At 44.2% G+C, this 15,628-nt stretch overlaps 1 protein-coding gene across 6 annotated transcripts in view; it reads right to left on the minus strand.

Annotated features, from left to right (window-relative positions):
- The window catches only part of CNKSR2 (connector enhancer of kinase suppressor of Ras 2), a 546,461-nt gene that overhangs the window by 111,700 nt on the left and 419,133 nt on the right, over positions 1–15,628 (minus strand). For all 6 annotated transcript variants that reach the window (XM_033948517.1, XM_033948514.1, XM_033948515.1 and 3 more), the window contains 3 exons: positions 13,545–13,717; positions 10,102–10,175; positions 2,555–2,626 (listed from right to left, as the gene is read on the minus strand). In XM_033948517.1, coding sequence (XP_033804408.1) covers positions 2,555–2,626; positions 10,102–10,175; positions 13,545–13,717 — 319 coding nt within the window. The remainder of the gene's footprint in view (positions 1–2,554; positions 2,627–10,101; positions 10,176–13,544; positions 13,718–15,628) is intronic.

Below are 15,628 nucleotides of genomic sequence, written 5' to 3' on the forward strand. Positions count from 1 at the left end.
GAGCAGACAACTGAGCGCAGCGCGGAGGCGCGCGCCGAAGAAAAAGACTGTTTTTAGGGGCTACGACGGGGGGGCGTGAGGGGGAACCCCCCCACTTTACTTAATATAGATCGCGCCGCGTTGTGGGGGCGTTGTGGGGGGTTGTAACCCCCCACATTTTACTGAAAACTTAACTTTTTCCCTGTTTTTTAGGGAAAAAGTTACATTTTCACTAAAATGTGGGGGGTTACAACCCCCCAAACCCCCCACAACGCCGCCGCGATATGTATTAAGTAAAGTGGGGGGGCTCCCCAACAAAACCCCCTGTCGCAGCCCCTAAAAACAGTCTTTTTCTTCAGCGCGCGCCTTTGTCTTCCGCGTTACTGTCTATGAACCCCCTAGGTTGGGTGAAACTGGGGAGGCTGGGAAGGCGTGCAAAATATACTGGGAAGTCTGTGCAAACCAACTAGAAATGTGTGCATGCAACTTCCAAAGAACTATATAACATTGCCTTTCCATTTTTCTGCTACCGCAGGAAGAAAAGCATTAGTTCATCTCGCTTGAAAAACCCACACATTTTTTCCCACAGGCTACTTCTCCATGTGTGGTGAAGTACGTCAGGAACAGCCTGGCAGGATTAGGAAACGCTCTTGGGGAACAAGTGCACTTTAATAATCACCCAGAAACATAACAGCCCGAAGGACACAAAGGCTAGTACAGGCGATACCGGAAAAAAAGCCCCCACAACATGCACCTAAGAACAGCAAGAGGCAGTGCACGGTTTTAGGAGCCAGAGATGTACAATTTATCGAAAGGAAGTTGAAAATAATTACAGAAACTGTTTGTTGTTCTCCTCTGTACTTCTGCAAATTATTCCCCCCACCTACCAGTATTTTAATTCCTGGTTGGCGTCGCTTTAAAACACTAACTATGGCCTAAAAGTTATATCTGGATATTCAGCGTCAGGCTGTAGCCAGATATAGGAGCTTAATAGGCAGGTATAAAATGACCGCCGGAAATTATCTGAATACCGCAGCTAATTATAATTATCTGGACAATGGGCATAGCTCTATTGTTGTATGTATTAGCCCAGTTACCCAGACAGTGACACAGAATATCGGTGGGACCTGCATAACTTCTAACTCTGTCCACAAATAATACAGCTGAATATTGAGGCCACCGAGGATTATTTATTTATTTATTGCTTTTTTTTTTTTTTTTTTTTAATGAATTTATTCAAGGCGGTATACAGGAAGAATAAGTCAAACATAAACAACAGATAATTACAGCAGTAAAAATATTCAAGTAACAATACAAGGTATGGTATATTATGCTACATTACAATGTCAACATAATATGCAATAAAACACTCCACACTGCCACCCTATGCTTCCCCAAACAGCTCCGAGGCCCACCCGTGGAAAATGATGGGCCTTCCCCTCCCCGGTGCACCATGTGATGCACGGGGAGGAGCCTAAGGCTCTGACTGGCTCAGACGCTTAAGGCACAGGGTGAGGCCTAAGGTCCTGATTTGCTCAGATGTCAGACCTTAGGCCCCTCCCTGTGTATCATATAGGATACAGAGGGAGGAGCCTAAGCCCTGATTGGGTCAGACGCCTATGACCCCCTCCCCTTGAGCCCCTTGGGAGGGGTTTTAGGGATCTGACCCAATCAGGTCCTTAGGCACCTCCCCCTGCATCACCGGGGAGGGGAAGACCCATCATTTTCCACAGACGGGCCTTGGAGCTGGAGGGACTGTGCTTTCCTCCAGCTCCCAACATCTACCAAAGGCACCGAGGGGCGGGGGGTGTCAGGGAGTAGGGGAGGGGTTCGGGGGAGCTTCCGGTGGCAGGAAGCAATGGGCACCCCTCTTGTCTTTTTTTTTTTTTTTCAGAAGGAAGGGAGAAGGGGAGGGGTTGATGGGGGGTCCAGGACTGGGTGGAGGTAACACACGCACAACAACTGTGTCATTACAAACAAAGAAGTCCTAACAGCAGTGACAGGAGGCTGCTTCCCCTGTCACTGCTGTAAGGTCTCTGCGCATGTATCAATAGCTCACTGAGCAATTAATCTGTCATGTATGCATGCATGCAAACTGGGTAGCGCATCGCTCGCTCTTCTGCAATTGGCCAGAGAATCGGCCAACGGTGATCCAGTCAGTGTTACCGATTATCTTTAGTGCATCCAGGCCTAAAAAGCCTAACTCCATCCCCTCTTCTTCCTCCCCCATCTGGCCTTCTTTTTCTTCCTGGATTGACTGCTGCAGAGTCCCTTTATGGCGTCCTTTTTGCACTGGCTGTGACTCTGCTGACAGAACCCAGAAAGCTGCGAAAACCCTACATTTCAGAGATGACATTGTTTTTGACTAAATGCGTTCAGGGTTCTAAAGAGCAAACCTCGACTGAACATTGTCAGTTTATAGCCTTACGAGCCATTTACCCCTCAGGGCTGTAACTTTCCATTCTCATTTCAAATTGTGGTCAAGGACCTTTCTCTTCATACACTAATTCCAAAGCTCCAACCATCTCGTGGAACGTGCAGAATCGAAGACAGCCAAAGAGAGATCCTTCCTTACCTATTCATGTCATCCAGATTGTCCGCTGCAAAATAAAAGCTTTTGATCTTGGGATGGCAAGCCTTAAAAGCACTGTGAAAGGAATGAGAAAGAGAATAATAATAACTTTATTTTTGTATACCGCAACACCACAAACAGTTCAGAGCGGTTTACAGCGGAAGAGACTGATATTACAAAAAACTTTCAAAATTACATTAGCCTGGTAAGGTTAATCACATTTTTCCTGGAAGTGTTTTAGAAGTACATCAAGGCAGAAATGGGGTCAGAGAAATTTATCAGAGATAGGTTTTAATTGACTTCCTGAAAGTTTGATAGGAAAGTGCGCTTGAAATAAAGTTGGTTAAATATTTATTCCATTTGCCTATTTGGAATGATGGTGTTCGATCAAGGAATCTCTTGTAGATACAGCCCTTCAAGGATGGACAAGCGAACAAGTAAGCACTACATATATAGGTTGTGCCTGGAAATTCAAAATGGTGAGACAGATAGATTGGGGATGAACCTGGCCCCCTCCCCCAATCGACGGAAAGTAAGACAAGCAAGCAACGCAGGTAAGAAAGGCAACGGGAACTGTACATAACATAAGAACATAAGAAATGCCATCTCCGGATCAGACCTTCGGTCCATCAAGTCCGGCGATCCGCACACGCGGAGGCCCTGCCAGGTGTACACCTGTCGTAATTTATAGTCCACCATATCCTTTTTTTTTTTTTTTTTTGTAAATTGTTTATTAATAATTTTTCAAATATACAAAACAAAAACAAAAACACAGAGGTTAAGCAAACAGATATCTACAATGTCACATTTTCTCCAACCTCTTCCCCCCAGATTAATAAAAATATAAAGTTGTACTTGAATCTTCAGCACAATGCAAACAAGAATCATATAAATCAAAATAAACCCCCCCCCCTAGCCCACCCCAAAATCAGCTTTCACATAGGGTTACACAAATGTAGCTAAACACTCAGGTCATGAAGGACATTCACACCACCGAATATAAGGATTCCACACCTTAAAAAAGGGTGTAAGACGAGATTTTGTCAATGCCGTCAATTTAGACATACGAAAAATAAAATCTATTTTTCGCAATAAGTGTAGTCGACCTGGGGGAAAGGCCTGTTTCCAATATGCCGCTAACAAAAGACGAGCAGCAGTAAAAATATAACAAGCCAATTTATGTGTATTAGAAGACAATGGAACCAAAGGTAGATGTAAAAGAGCACTACCCATAGCTCGAGAAATCGTGGTATGTAAAATATCAGATAACAGTTCAAATACCATATCCCAATATGGGACTACCTTCGGACAATCCCACCAGATATGAAGGAAGGTACCCAAACAACCACAGCGTCTCCAACATAAATTAGATACTTGAGGATACATGAGATGAAGACGCTGGGGTGTTAGGTACCATTGATAAAGCATCTTATATCCATTTTCCACCAAAGAGCTGGCTATAGAAACTCGAAGCAGGCGACTAAACACCCGCTCCCATTTAATAATCGGTGGCACTGGGCGTAAAAGTCCCTCCCATAGAGATAGATATTTTACCGGGGAAGCTTGTTGTTGAATAAGAGCTTTATAGAATCTAGTAATACACCCCTTACCACTACTACCCATAATTGCCTACTCTAGGGTGGTTTCTTCCAAACAAATATCATCAAAAGCCCTGCGCCTAATAAAATCTATTGCTTGAAGATAGCGAAAATAATCAGTCGGCAACAAATCATAAGCTTCCCTCAATTCCAAAAATGATAATAATCGCCCCTCTTCCACAAAATCTCCCAAATCCATAAGACCCATTTGAGCCCAAACCCGAAAACGACAATCAGATCTTCCTGGTGCAAAACCCCACGCAACCCACAACGGGGTACTACGAAAATACAATCGAGAGGGGAAAAACCTATTACGCAACCTAATCCACATCACAAACGTATGTTGCAAAAAAGGGTTAGCCCCCTTAAACAATTGTCGAGCCTCTTCCACTTTTAACCAAGGGATCACCCGACAAAGCTCTTCCGATCCCAAAATTTTTTCCCCTCGAACCCAGCTTTTTGATCTATCCTTACACCAACTCAAAAAAGACTTCAGTTGAGCAGCCTCATAATAACGCCTCAAACAGGGTACAGCCATACCCCCCTGAGAGCGAAGTTGATACAACACATTCCTAGGCACCCGTGGGGGTCGACTCTTCCAAATGTATTTAAAAATTTTTCTAGCTACCCCACGAAAAAAAGCAGCAGACAAAGGAATTGGTAAAGCCTGAAAAAGATAAAGTAGCTTCGGCAATACCATCATCTTTACACTTTGTATGCGACCAAACCATGATAAGGAGACATTCTCCCATCTATCCAAATCAACCCAAAGAGATTGCAAAATCGCTGGATAATTAACTTCAAACAAAGAGCAAAGCCGCGCTGGCACATTGATTCCTAAATAACGTATAAATTTAGATGCCCATTTAAAAGAATAAGTAGCTTTCAAAAAAGCACAATCCCTTGGATGTACTGACAAATTCAATATCTCAGACTTATCCATGTTGGTCCGAAATCCAGATACAGCGCCATAGGCAGACAATTCACCTATAATACCCGGGAGAGTAACATAGGGATCAGTTACAGTAAAAATAACATCATCAGCAAACATCAATAACTTTGTGGAAAGTCCATTACAAACCATGCCATGAATATTCTGCTGGGCTCGAACATGAGAAGCAAAAGGCTCCATCACCAACGCAAAAAGTAGTGGCGAAAGCGCACAACCTTGCCTTGTTCCTCTAGCTAACTGAAATGAATCTGTATATCCCCCATTAATCCGGAGAGCTGCTAAAGGCTTTGTATATAGAATCTGAATCCACATAAAAAACTGTCCTCTAATTCCCATAGCTGATAAAGTGCTCAACAAAAATGGCCACGACACCCTATCAAAGGCCTTTTCAGCGTCAGCACTCAACAGCAATGCTGGCATCTTTTCATGTTGTACAAACCAAATCAAATGAAGCAATCTACGAATATTATCAAATGTTTGCCTCCCCGCAATAAAACCCGCTTGGTCATCCTGTACTAAATAAGTCATATAACATTGCAACCTACGAGCCAATATTTTCGTGAAAATTTTGTAATCAGTGTCTAACAATGAAATTGGACGATATGATCCACAAAGCATAGAATTTTTTCCCGGTTTCAAAATAAGTGTTATACCCGCCAATCTCCATGAATGAGGCAACTCCTTACCCATTTCCAGACTATTAAAGGCTCGAGTAAGAGGGCCTACCAGCAAATGTCTAAAACATTTATAAAATCTATTCGTAAAGCCATCTAACCCAGGTGCTTTCCCATAAGCCAAAGTGGAAATCGCCCATTGAGTTTCAGCTTCCGAAATAGGGGCTGACAGACACTCTGCTTCTTCAGATGTCAATTTAGGAAGCTGTGTCTGTGCCAAATAATTATCAATTTGAACTTGAGACACATCTTGTTCAGGAGTATATAGATGTTGGTAAAATGAAAGGAAAGCACCTGCAATAGATTCCGGCGTATAACAGGCTGAACCATCAGTGGCTGTCACCTTAGTAATCACATTCCTCAATCTTTGAGCTTTCAACTTATAAGCCAACTGACGGCTCGCCCGATTACCATATTCAAAATGTTTTTGTTGGACCGATTGTAATTGGTCTGATAATTCGTCCAATTGCATCATCTGAAGATCTGTTCGCACCTTATCTAGACGCGTCAGCAAAGCAGAAGAAAGATCCCGCTTATGCTTTTGTTCTAGATAATGCAATTGTTGGCGCAGAGCTTCCTGTTTTCGCCCACGTTCTCGCCGTCGATGTACTCCAATAGAAATAATATGACCACGTAAAACTGCCTTCATACCTTCCCAAAATATCAAAGGAGAAATCTCATCACTAGTATTAAACTGAATATAATCCTTCAAATTCTGTTCTATTCGAGACACTATTATAGGATCCGTCAATAGGCTATCACAAAATTGCCAGAACCGCCGCCCAAAGGAAGCCATATGAGGATGTAAAATAAAGTATACCGCAGCATGATCTGACCACACACGCTGAGCAATTCCAACATCTGACACCTGGGAAATTAAAGCCTTATCAATACCCCAAAAATCAATACGAGAATATGAATCATGTACTGTTGAAAAATAAGTATAATCTTTGGTAGTTGGATATAGATGTCTCCAAGGATCAATCAAATCCCAAGTCATAAAGAAAGAGTGCAATTGCTTTCTATCAGATTTTCCATAATGAATCGACTGTGACGAATTATCCAATCCCACATCGTAAGTCAAATTAAAATCCCCCCCTACTAATAAAGAACCCTCAACAACCCCTCGCAACACCTGGTCTAAATTTACCAGAAAATCTTTTTGCTCAGAATTAGGAGCATAAATATTACAGAAAGTATATAGCACCTGCTGCAATTCAACTTTCAATATCAAATAACGACCCCTCGGGTCTCGTACCACCTGTTTAATCTGAGGATCAAGGTGCTTTGCAAAAAGAATCCCTACTCCATGTTTTTTAAACCCCTCCTCATTTGAAGCAAAATATATATGGGGATAACGAGGATGTTTCACTAGCGTTTCATATTGAGGTTTAAGATGGGTCTCCTGAAAGAAACCCACCCCAGCCTTCAACCTATCAGCCTCTTTAAAAAGCAATTGCCTCTTTCGAGGTACATTCAGACCCCGTACATTTAAAGTAAAGAAACTAATACCTTCAGGAGCCATTCATTCAAACATACCCACACGCAACCATACTCCCGCAAACAACCCTTCACAACCCAGAATAACAAACCCCACTATAAAAACCAGCAGCAAGAAAGAAAAAACCCCTTCCCCATTCCCCCCCCCACCTCCCTCCCCTCCCATCCCCAAACTAACCATAGGCCCTCCTCATGGTGGGCTAAAAGAGAAAGTGACATCCCAACATACCCCAAATCACACCAAACATATAAAAAATAGTACGAAAAGAGATCATATATGCCAATAATAAACAAAAATTAGCAAGAATCGCATATCATTCAACCAAAAACCAAACAAGGCATCTTAAAAATTTAGGTAGGTCCAGAGGCCGAGTTCTGTTCCAGGCCAGATCTCCGCTGCAGGCGCTTGCTACTAGTAGGGACCCGTTTCCAGCGCTGCGATGAAGCACCAGTTCCAGACGATGTAGTCGGCTCTTCCAAGGATGTATAAAGTTGAGCATCACGTAATATAGCAGCAGCTTCCTCCACTAAAGTAACCTTATGCTGTTGAGAAGCCACTTGAAAGGAAAGTCCAAAAGGAAAAAGCCATCTATAACTGATAGCATGGGATTGTAAGCAGCGAGTAATCTCCCGAAAATCTCGACGCTTTCGTAGAGTAATTGCGGACAAATCCGCAAATAATTCCACTTTAGAATTTTCCCATGTGATATGTCCCACTTTTCGAGCAGCTTGAAGAACTTGATTTTTAACTGGATAGCGCGTAAAACAGGCTACCACATCCCGGGGCCTATCACCTACCCGGGGACCCAGAGCCCGATGCACTCTTTCAAACTCGATCACAGGTATTGGAGCCTCTGGGTCATCTGCCTGAAGAAAGCGCTTGCAGATTTCCAACAAATGAGCCTGTAACTCCGATGCAGCCAAAGATTCAGGAACCCCTCTAGCACGCACATTACTCCGTCGGCTGCGATTCTCACCATCTTCTAGGCGAAGTTGAAAATCTTCCTGTCTGCGTTCCAAATGAGCGCACCGCGCTTGCAGAGCCACTAGATCCGTATCATGATCAATAACGCGTTCTTCAAACTCCTGCAGCCGAGCCCCCATCTCATGCACTGACTGCCCAATCTTAGCCACCTCCGATTGCAAAGTGCTTTGGATAGAAAGCATTGTAGATTTTAAATCTGCCATCCATGCACGCATTTCCCCACAGGTGGCCGATCGAGCATCAGACTCGGTACTCAGCTGGACAACGCCCTTACCGCGTTGTGGTTCATCAGTCTCACAGGCCTCAGAATTATCCGATGGCTGGTAAGCATAGGATTTCAAATCCGCTCGCCCTTTTTTCGAAGCCATCTGCTACCCGCTAGTTTTCCACACTCGATTATGCAAAAAATGCAAGATACTAGCCTCGTACCGCTAGCTGAAAGCTAAAAGTTTAGCGCGATTCGGAGGAGCTTTGATTTTAAGCCACCATCGCTCCCGATGACGTCACTTCCTCATTTTTCGTCCACCATATCCTTACATGCCTCTCTTAAGGAGATATGCATCTAGTTTGCTCTTGAAGCCTAGGATGGTCGATTCCGCAATAATCTCCTCTGGGAGGGCATTCCAGGTGTCAACCACTCTCTGAGTGAAGCAGAACTTCCTGACATTAGTCCTGAACCTGTCCCCCCTTAGCTTCATTACATGTCCTCTAGTCCGTGTCAAATTGGACAATGTAAATAATCTTCTCTGCTCTATTTTGTCGATTCCTTTCAGTATTTTGAAGGTCTCGATCATATCCCCACGCAGTCTCCTTTTCTCAAGGGAGAATAATCCTAGTGTTATAAGTCTGTCCTCGTATTCCAGTTTCTCCATACCCTTCACCAGTTTTGTTGCTCGTCTCTGCACCCTCTCCAGCAGTTTTATATCCTTCTTTAGGTAGGGAGACCAATGTTGGACGCAGTATTCCAAGTGTGGTCTGACCATTGCCCTATAAAGCGGCATTATAACTGTGCAAGTGGTCCTGCTTGCCCAAAGCTTCCCTCTGACGCAGCTTCCTGTTTCCGCCTGGGCGCATGGTGGGATGGGGGGAGCAGGTGGCCCACTGTAGTTGTGTGCTTAGGGGCCCTCGACGAATTAATCCTGCCCTGCTTAAGGACTGATAATTTAAATTTGGAGCTTATGATAAGTTCAAGTTATTAGCTCACTTCTTATTGGTTCACTACTATTTCTTAGGGTCAATCATTCATTTATTATTTTTCACCGGGATTTCAGTTCTCATGTGTCCAAGTTTCCCTGGTATTCAAGTGTTTATCACTTTATTTACTATGAGCGCTTAAAAATTACTGCTAGGTCACACTTTCTCCTGCCTTTTTATCTTTAGCAACTAAGGATCCTCTGTGCTCATCCTATGCCCTCTCAGTCAAGCATGATTTACCAAAATGATTTTTTTTTTTTTTTTCTGTTCTTCTTAAAAGTGACAAGTGAAGCATAGGAGGAGATGCTGAAAAGTTCTCAGCCCAACCAAGAAGAGAATGACGTGGATATGGTTCAATCAATGCTCTGAAACAATGTCAAAATGTAGAATTTCATTTCTGCAAATTGGCACTTAACGAAAGAAGATAACCCTCTTTTCGGCTACAGGGGCAAAATAACGCTCGGAATTTAGGAAGTTGGTTGGTTGGGTTGAATTTTTCAGCACCCCCTTGTATTTTTGCATTAGAACTGCGGATGCAAATGAATCATTTCTCTAAACCACGTAAGCTAACAGGTAACTGTACACACACACACACACACACAAATATCTATCTATCTATCTATATAATTTTTTAAAATTTGACTTACTATTTCTTTCGGCATTCACTGGCTCGATCAATCTTAAACTCAGGTAGACTGATAAAGCCCTCTGCTTTTTCTTCCTAAGGAAGTAATATTTTTTGTTAGTTGGGTGATGCATCGGAGGAGCAAAATGGTCTGCAAAAATGATTTTCCTGTATAAAGACTCCACAAATGGATGGGATTTTTCAGTTTGTTGGTTTGACTTTAATGTTTCCTCCTAGTCCTTGGGGCTTCCAGCTAGGTCAAGCCCTAGGCTGGGATCTGGAGTTTTACACTTTCATTTGCAACTAATTAGGGATTTCCCCCCAGTATCGTCCGGGCACCAACCCTGACTATCACCCAATGCCTAGATAAATTCCGGGTAGTCCTGTGCTTTGCCTTCTCATCCAACCCCCTCCTCTTCCCAAAAGAGCACTGGAGCATTCCCCTGCCTCCAACCTTCCCCCAACCCACCCCCTCAAAAGAGCAATGCGACATCCGCCTGCTTCTGATCTTCCCTCCATCCTCTCCCATCAAAAGAGCATCAAGGCATCCCCTTGTTTCGATCTAACCCCCCCCCCCAAAGAGAATTAGGCTTCCCAACAGTGACCCTCCTACCTACCTCCACCCCATATAGGCCCCCAAAGCCTATCTTTCTGATGCCTGGTGGACTAGCATAGGAAGGATTGGAGAGATACTGACTCACATATGCCCTTCACAACTCCCACTTCAAAATGCCTACCACAACCTCTAATGGCAGCCTCACCATTCTACCAAAGTATCATAAGATTACAGCTAGAGGTCATGGCAATCATTTTAAAGTTGGAACCAGATACAAGTTTCAAGTTTATTCATGGCTTGATATACCGACCATCACATGTATCTGGGCGGTTTACAAAATTAAAAATTAAAAAGGTCTAATAAAATGTTTGATTTAGGTGGGGTAAAATAAAAAGGGGGTAAACCTAAAACTATGACAAATTAGGACCGATTGGAAACAAGAGGTTTTGGGGGACAGGGAAGTTTTAATTATAATGATAAATGAAAATAAAAGGAAGAGTAGGGGGAAGGGGAGTAACGAGAGGGAAGCAGGGATGTCGCTTCTTAAAAGCCTTTTTTGTAAATCCCCCCCCACTTATGGGAAGGCATCTTTAAAGAGAAATGTTTTGAGATTTGTTTTAAAATTACTTAAGGAACTTTCATTACGAAGATGAGATGGCATTGCATTCCAGAGCGAGGGAACAACTACTGAGAAAATGGAATTTCTAGTACAGTGGTACCTCGGTTTACGAGTGCACCGGTTTGCGAGTGTTTTGCAAGACGAGCAAAACATTCGCAAACTTGGTGCCTCATAAACCGAGCTTGCCTCGCTGTACGAGCGCCCCCCCCCCCCCGAGAACCGGCACCCTCCCTCCCGCGATCCGGCACCCCCCCGCCGCCATCGGGCACCCCCCCCCCCCCGCCGCCACCTGAGATCCCCCAACCCACCCGAACCCTCTTCTTACTTCCAGTGTAGCCTCCGCATCGGCACCAGCATGTTCTGTGCCCGAAAATCTGCTTCCTGTGCCGGGCCTTGAGAAGGTTTGAGGTGGGAACATATCAAAGCAAGTTTCCCTTACTTCCTATGGAGAAACTTGCTTTGATATACGAGCATTTTGGATTACGAGCATGCTCCTGGAACGGATTATGCTCGTAATCCAAGGTACCACTGTATAGTATAGGTCCTTAATTGAAGGTAGTGTCAGTGGGTTTTGATTATGCTAGTCCTGACTGGAGCCTGCATAAGTAAGTATCATATGCGGGTATCTGGCCGAGTATCAGCCAGCCCGTGTAAGTTCTGTGCCCATACGTGGCCCGGCATAGGGGTTTAATTCAGCCAGTGACTGTTAAGTGGCTAAAAAAGCACTGACTGATATAAGCTAAATATTACCCCCTTTTTATGTACCAGAGAGAGGATGGTGATCATCAAATACTACTAAGGAGTAAATAACCAACCAGAAAGAAGCATTTTGCAGAGGACAGAAAGTGAGTTAGGCTTAGGGATAGGGGTAGGCGTAGGGTTAGGGCTATGGCCATGGTAGAGCCCCTCTCCTACCCTAGGAATGATTCTTCCCCCCTCTCCCCTGAATGGCACCATTCTATTCTCCTTTCCTCAGCAGGAGGTGAAATGCAATTCATCTCTGTGCCTCCCTCAGTCTAAACACTTTTTTTTTTTGTATATCTTTATTGAATTTTCAAACTACAATTGTGCAACAAGTAATTCATAGACATAAAATATTACAAGACAAGCACAATAAACTTTCAGACATTAATGTACAATTATATTTTCCCCCACCCTCTCACTTAATATTCAAATAAAATAAAACCTTCAAGGAACTATCCATAAATTCCCTAAATCAAATTCCAATGCAACTCCCTTCCCCCACCCTGGATGTGTATGTTTACAGGTCAATGAAATAAAATCAGTTATCATTCCTTACAAAATTTAGCCCAAGTCCCCTGGGATACGGGACCTTCCATTTTTCAGATTTTAAATGAAAACTGCCTGAGGTGGAGACAGATGGAGGCAAGAAGCTCTGCCTTCCTCCTGCTAGTGGAAGGGAAAAGGATGAGGATTGTACAGATGGGTCGTGAATTGACCAGGGAACTGGCCAATAGAATCAAAGAATGGACCTCAAGTGCTGATGCATAGCAGCATTTCTAGGTCTTGATAAAAGGAGAAGTCACTACAAGGAAGTATTTCTCCACAGAAACACATGAAGCAGTCTTCGAGGGGAGGCGGGGGAAGCCAAAATCATTAGATGATAGCAGATAAAGGACTAACAGGCCCACTCATTCTGCTTGGCTGTTTTCTTCTACTCAGCTCAGTCACACAGAGCCAATGTTAAGAACAAGAACAAAAGAATAGGCATCCTAGGTCAGACCGATGGTCCTTCTTTTGAGGACATGTCCAGGGGTCCGGACGGCTTTTCAAAACCCAGCACTTTCTCCGGGGTTTTGAAAAACCTCCTCAAATCATGTTGGGCAGGAAGTCCGCGCATGTGCGGATGCCAGGTGATGACGTCACGCACGCGTGACATCATCACCTGGCATCCGCGGACTTCCTCCCTGCCCGGCAAGAGCAGTTGGGATGGGCGGGGCTAGGGCGGGACTAGAGGGCGGGCTTAGAGTGGGGATGGACGGAACTAGGCGGGCCTGGGGGCGGGTCTAGGGGGCTCCGGATTTTCCGATTGGAAAATCTGGCAACCTTACATGTAGGTCCCCTGTCACTTGAGGCTCTGGGCAATTGCCCTGGTTGCCTACCTCTAACACAGGCCCTGCATTCATATGAGTATTTTGTGAAATTCCCTATCAACTCTGCATCCAAATTATTTTTCAGTGTCTTGGACTAAGATCCTCCAGTGGACAGGGTAACACCCTTTGAAAATGAAGGCTATCAATAAATGTCTCCCTAATGCCTTTCTTCTTACCTCCTCATTAATATACCAGTACAAGGAGGTATCCTTCAGAACGAACCAATATTTCTTCCACTTCTGGGAAAAATAACTCTTGGCATCTTTCTTTTTCCAGAGCCAGCCTTCGCAATCTCCTCGACCCAGGTCTTTGCAGGAAATGCGCCTTTTGCTCTTGCCCGGCACAGGACCTGAAAACAACAGATTTTATTTATGCAGTAAAGACTATTATGGGACTAAAGTGATAAAAAAAAATACAAATAATAATAATGTTTGGTAGATTAAAAAACAAATGGATCAATATTCAGGCCTGGACGATCAGCAGCTTTTTAAATACTGACTGCCACAGGCGGAACTGAGCTCCAATATTCAGTACTGGCACCTATCCTGATACCGGTACCAAGCATCCAGGAGCTGGTGGCCTCACGCAAATTAAATAGGTAGGGGACTGAATATCTAAGAGGGAAAAACACCTATGCTTACCAACGACCCTATGCCCATGCTGCTCTAATGCGATAACTCGAGCACGCTAGCCTATGTATTCTGTAGTGAATTTCATGTATGCTAATTAAGAACATAAGAATTTCCGCTGCTGGGTCAGACCAGTGGTCCATCGTGCCCAGCAGTCCGCTCACGCGGCGGCCCTTAGGGACCCTTTTACCGAAGGGCGTTTAGCAAGTGGAAAAAAAAGGCTTCCTGCAAAACACATTAAAGTTTGCCAGTTTGTGTTTGTTAATCTTCCCCCTCTTTTACTTAGGCGCGCACGCACCCATTATATTGTGTGGACGTGTTAGCATTTAGAGTGCGCTAATTGTTTGCGAGCCTTAGTAAAAAGGACCCCCTTGTGTTTACAAAAGCGAGTGAGGAAGCGTTATCCAGCTAGCGAGTTCGCCTTAGCATGTTTTGACTGGAAAATGCAAATTAATGCAAGAGTACATGTGGGGGAGGCGCTAATTGCTCCCGTGATAATTATTTTGCAAGCTCCACATGTTAAAAAAAAAAAAAAATCCCCCCTGGATATTTTGGTGGTGGTGAGCATTTTGCTGCCCCCTGCTGGTGTTATTCCTGGATCTTCAGTGTCAGGCCCAGTCTGGGCTTTGGCATTGAATATCCATTGTTTTTTTGGAGCTGGTCAACATGTATCCCGTGAAGCCACTATTCAGACCTTGTCCGCAAAATCCAAATCACTTTAAAGGCAGGACTGCTATTTATGTGGCCTGATTTAAGCGATTCGCTTATACGGTGAGGGGCTGAATATTGGCACTTTACCAGACTCTACTCCTAAAATGCCCGCAAGTCAGCTGCTTTTGAACTTGGCACTAGCCGGCCATTTTCAGTGAAAATAACCAGATTAAGTGCTGCTGAAAATGACTGGCTGGCAGCGAGCGAGTGATTTAACTGGTTGGCAGATGGTTATGACATTTTGAATATCGGTCGAAATATGTTTAAAAAGCCCTAAATATTGATGTGTTAAACCTTAGCTTAGTGAAAAAAAAAATCCCTGCATTGAAACACATTAAGCTCATATCTATCTTCATGTCTTTTAGTAAAAGGGTCACTCAGATTCTTGAGTTACAGCCCTGCTTGGATTCAAGATGCCACACCTACGAAAACTCTCTTATCAATTCTAGACGGTACACTACCTCGAGAGCTCGGTCACTACACAAAATCGAAACAATCCAGAAGGGGGCACAAGCGAGCTGGGGCAGCTCCTAAAAACCCTACTCCTTTAGGACTGTTTCTGGAAGTTTCACTTTGTCTTTCCTTTTGGCAGGGGTGCCACCATGGGTAGGGTTATCAGACGTCCGGATTTCCCCTTTTCGAGGACACGTCCGGGGAGTTCGGACGGCTTTTCAAAACCCGGCACTTTGTCCAGGCTTTGAAAAGCTTCCTCGAAATCGCGTCGGGCAGGAGGGTATCCAGGTGTGCACGGGTGCCCTCCTGCCCGACGAGAGCAGGCAGCGGGGTGGGGGTGGGGCTAGTGTGAGATTGGGGGCAGGACTAGGGTGGAATGGGGCGGGGATAGGTGGAACGGGGGGGGGGGGGGCGGGTCCAGGAGTCCGGATTTTACTAAAGTAAAAAAAAAAATAAAAAAAAATCTG

This window comes from Geotrypetes seraphini, chromosome 6 (assembly GCF_902459505.1).
Source record: "Geotrypetes seraphini chromosome 6, aGeoSer1.1, whole genome shotgun sequence".
In the NCBI taxonomy this organism is placed as follows: Eukaryota; Metazoa; Chordata; class Amphibia; order Gymnophiona; family Dermophiidae; genus Geotrypetes; species Geotrypetes seraphini.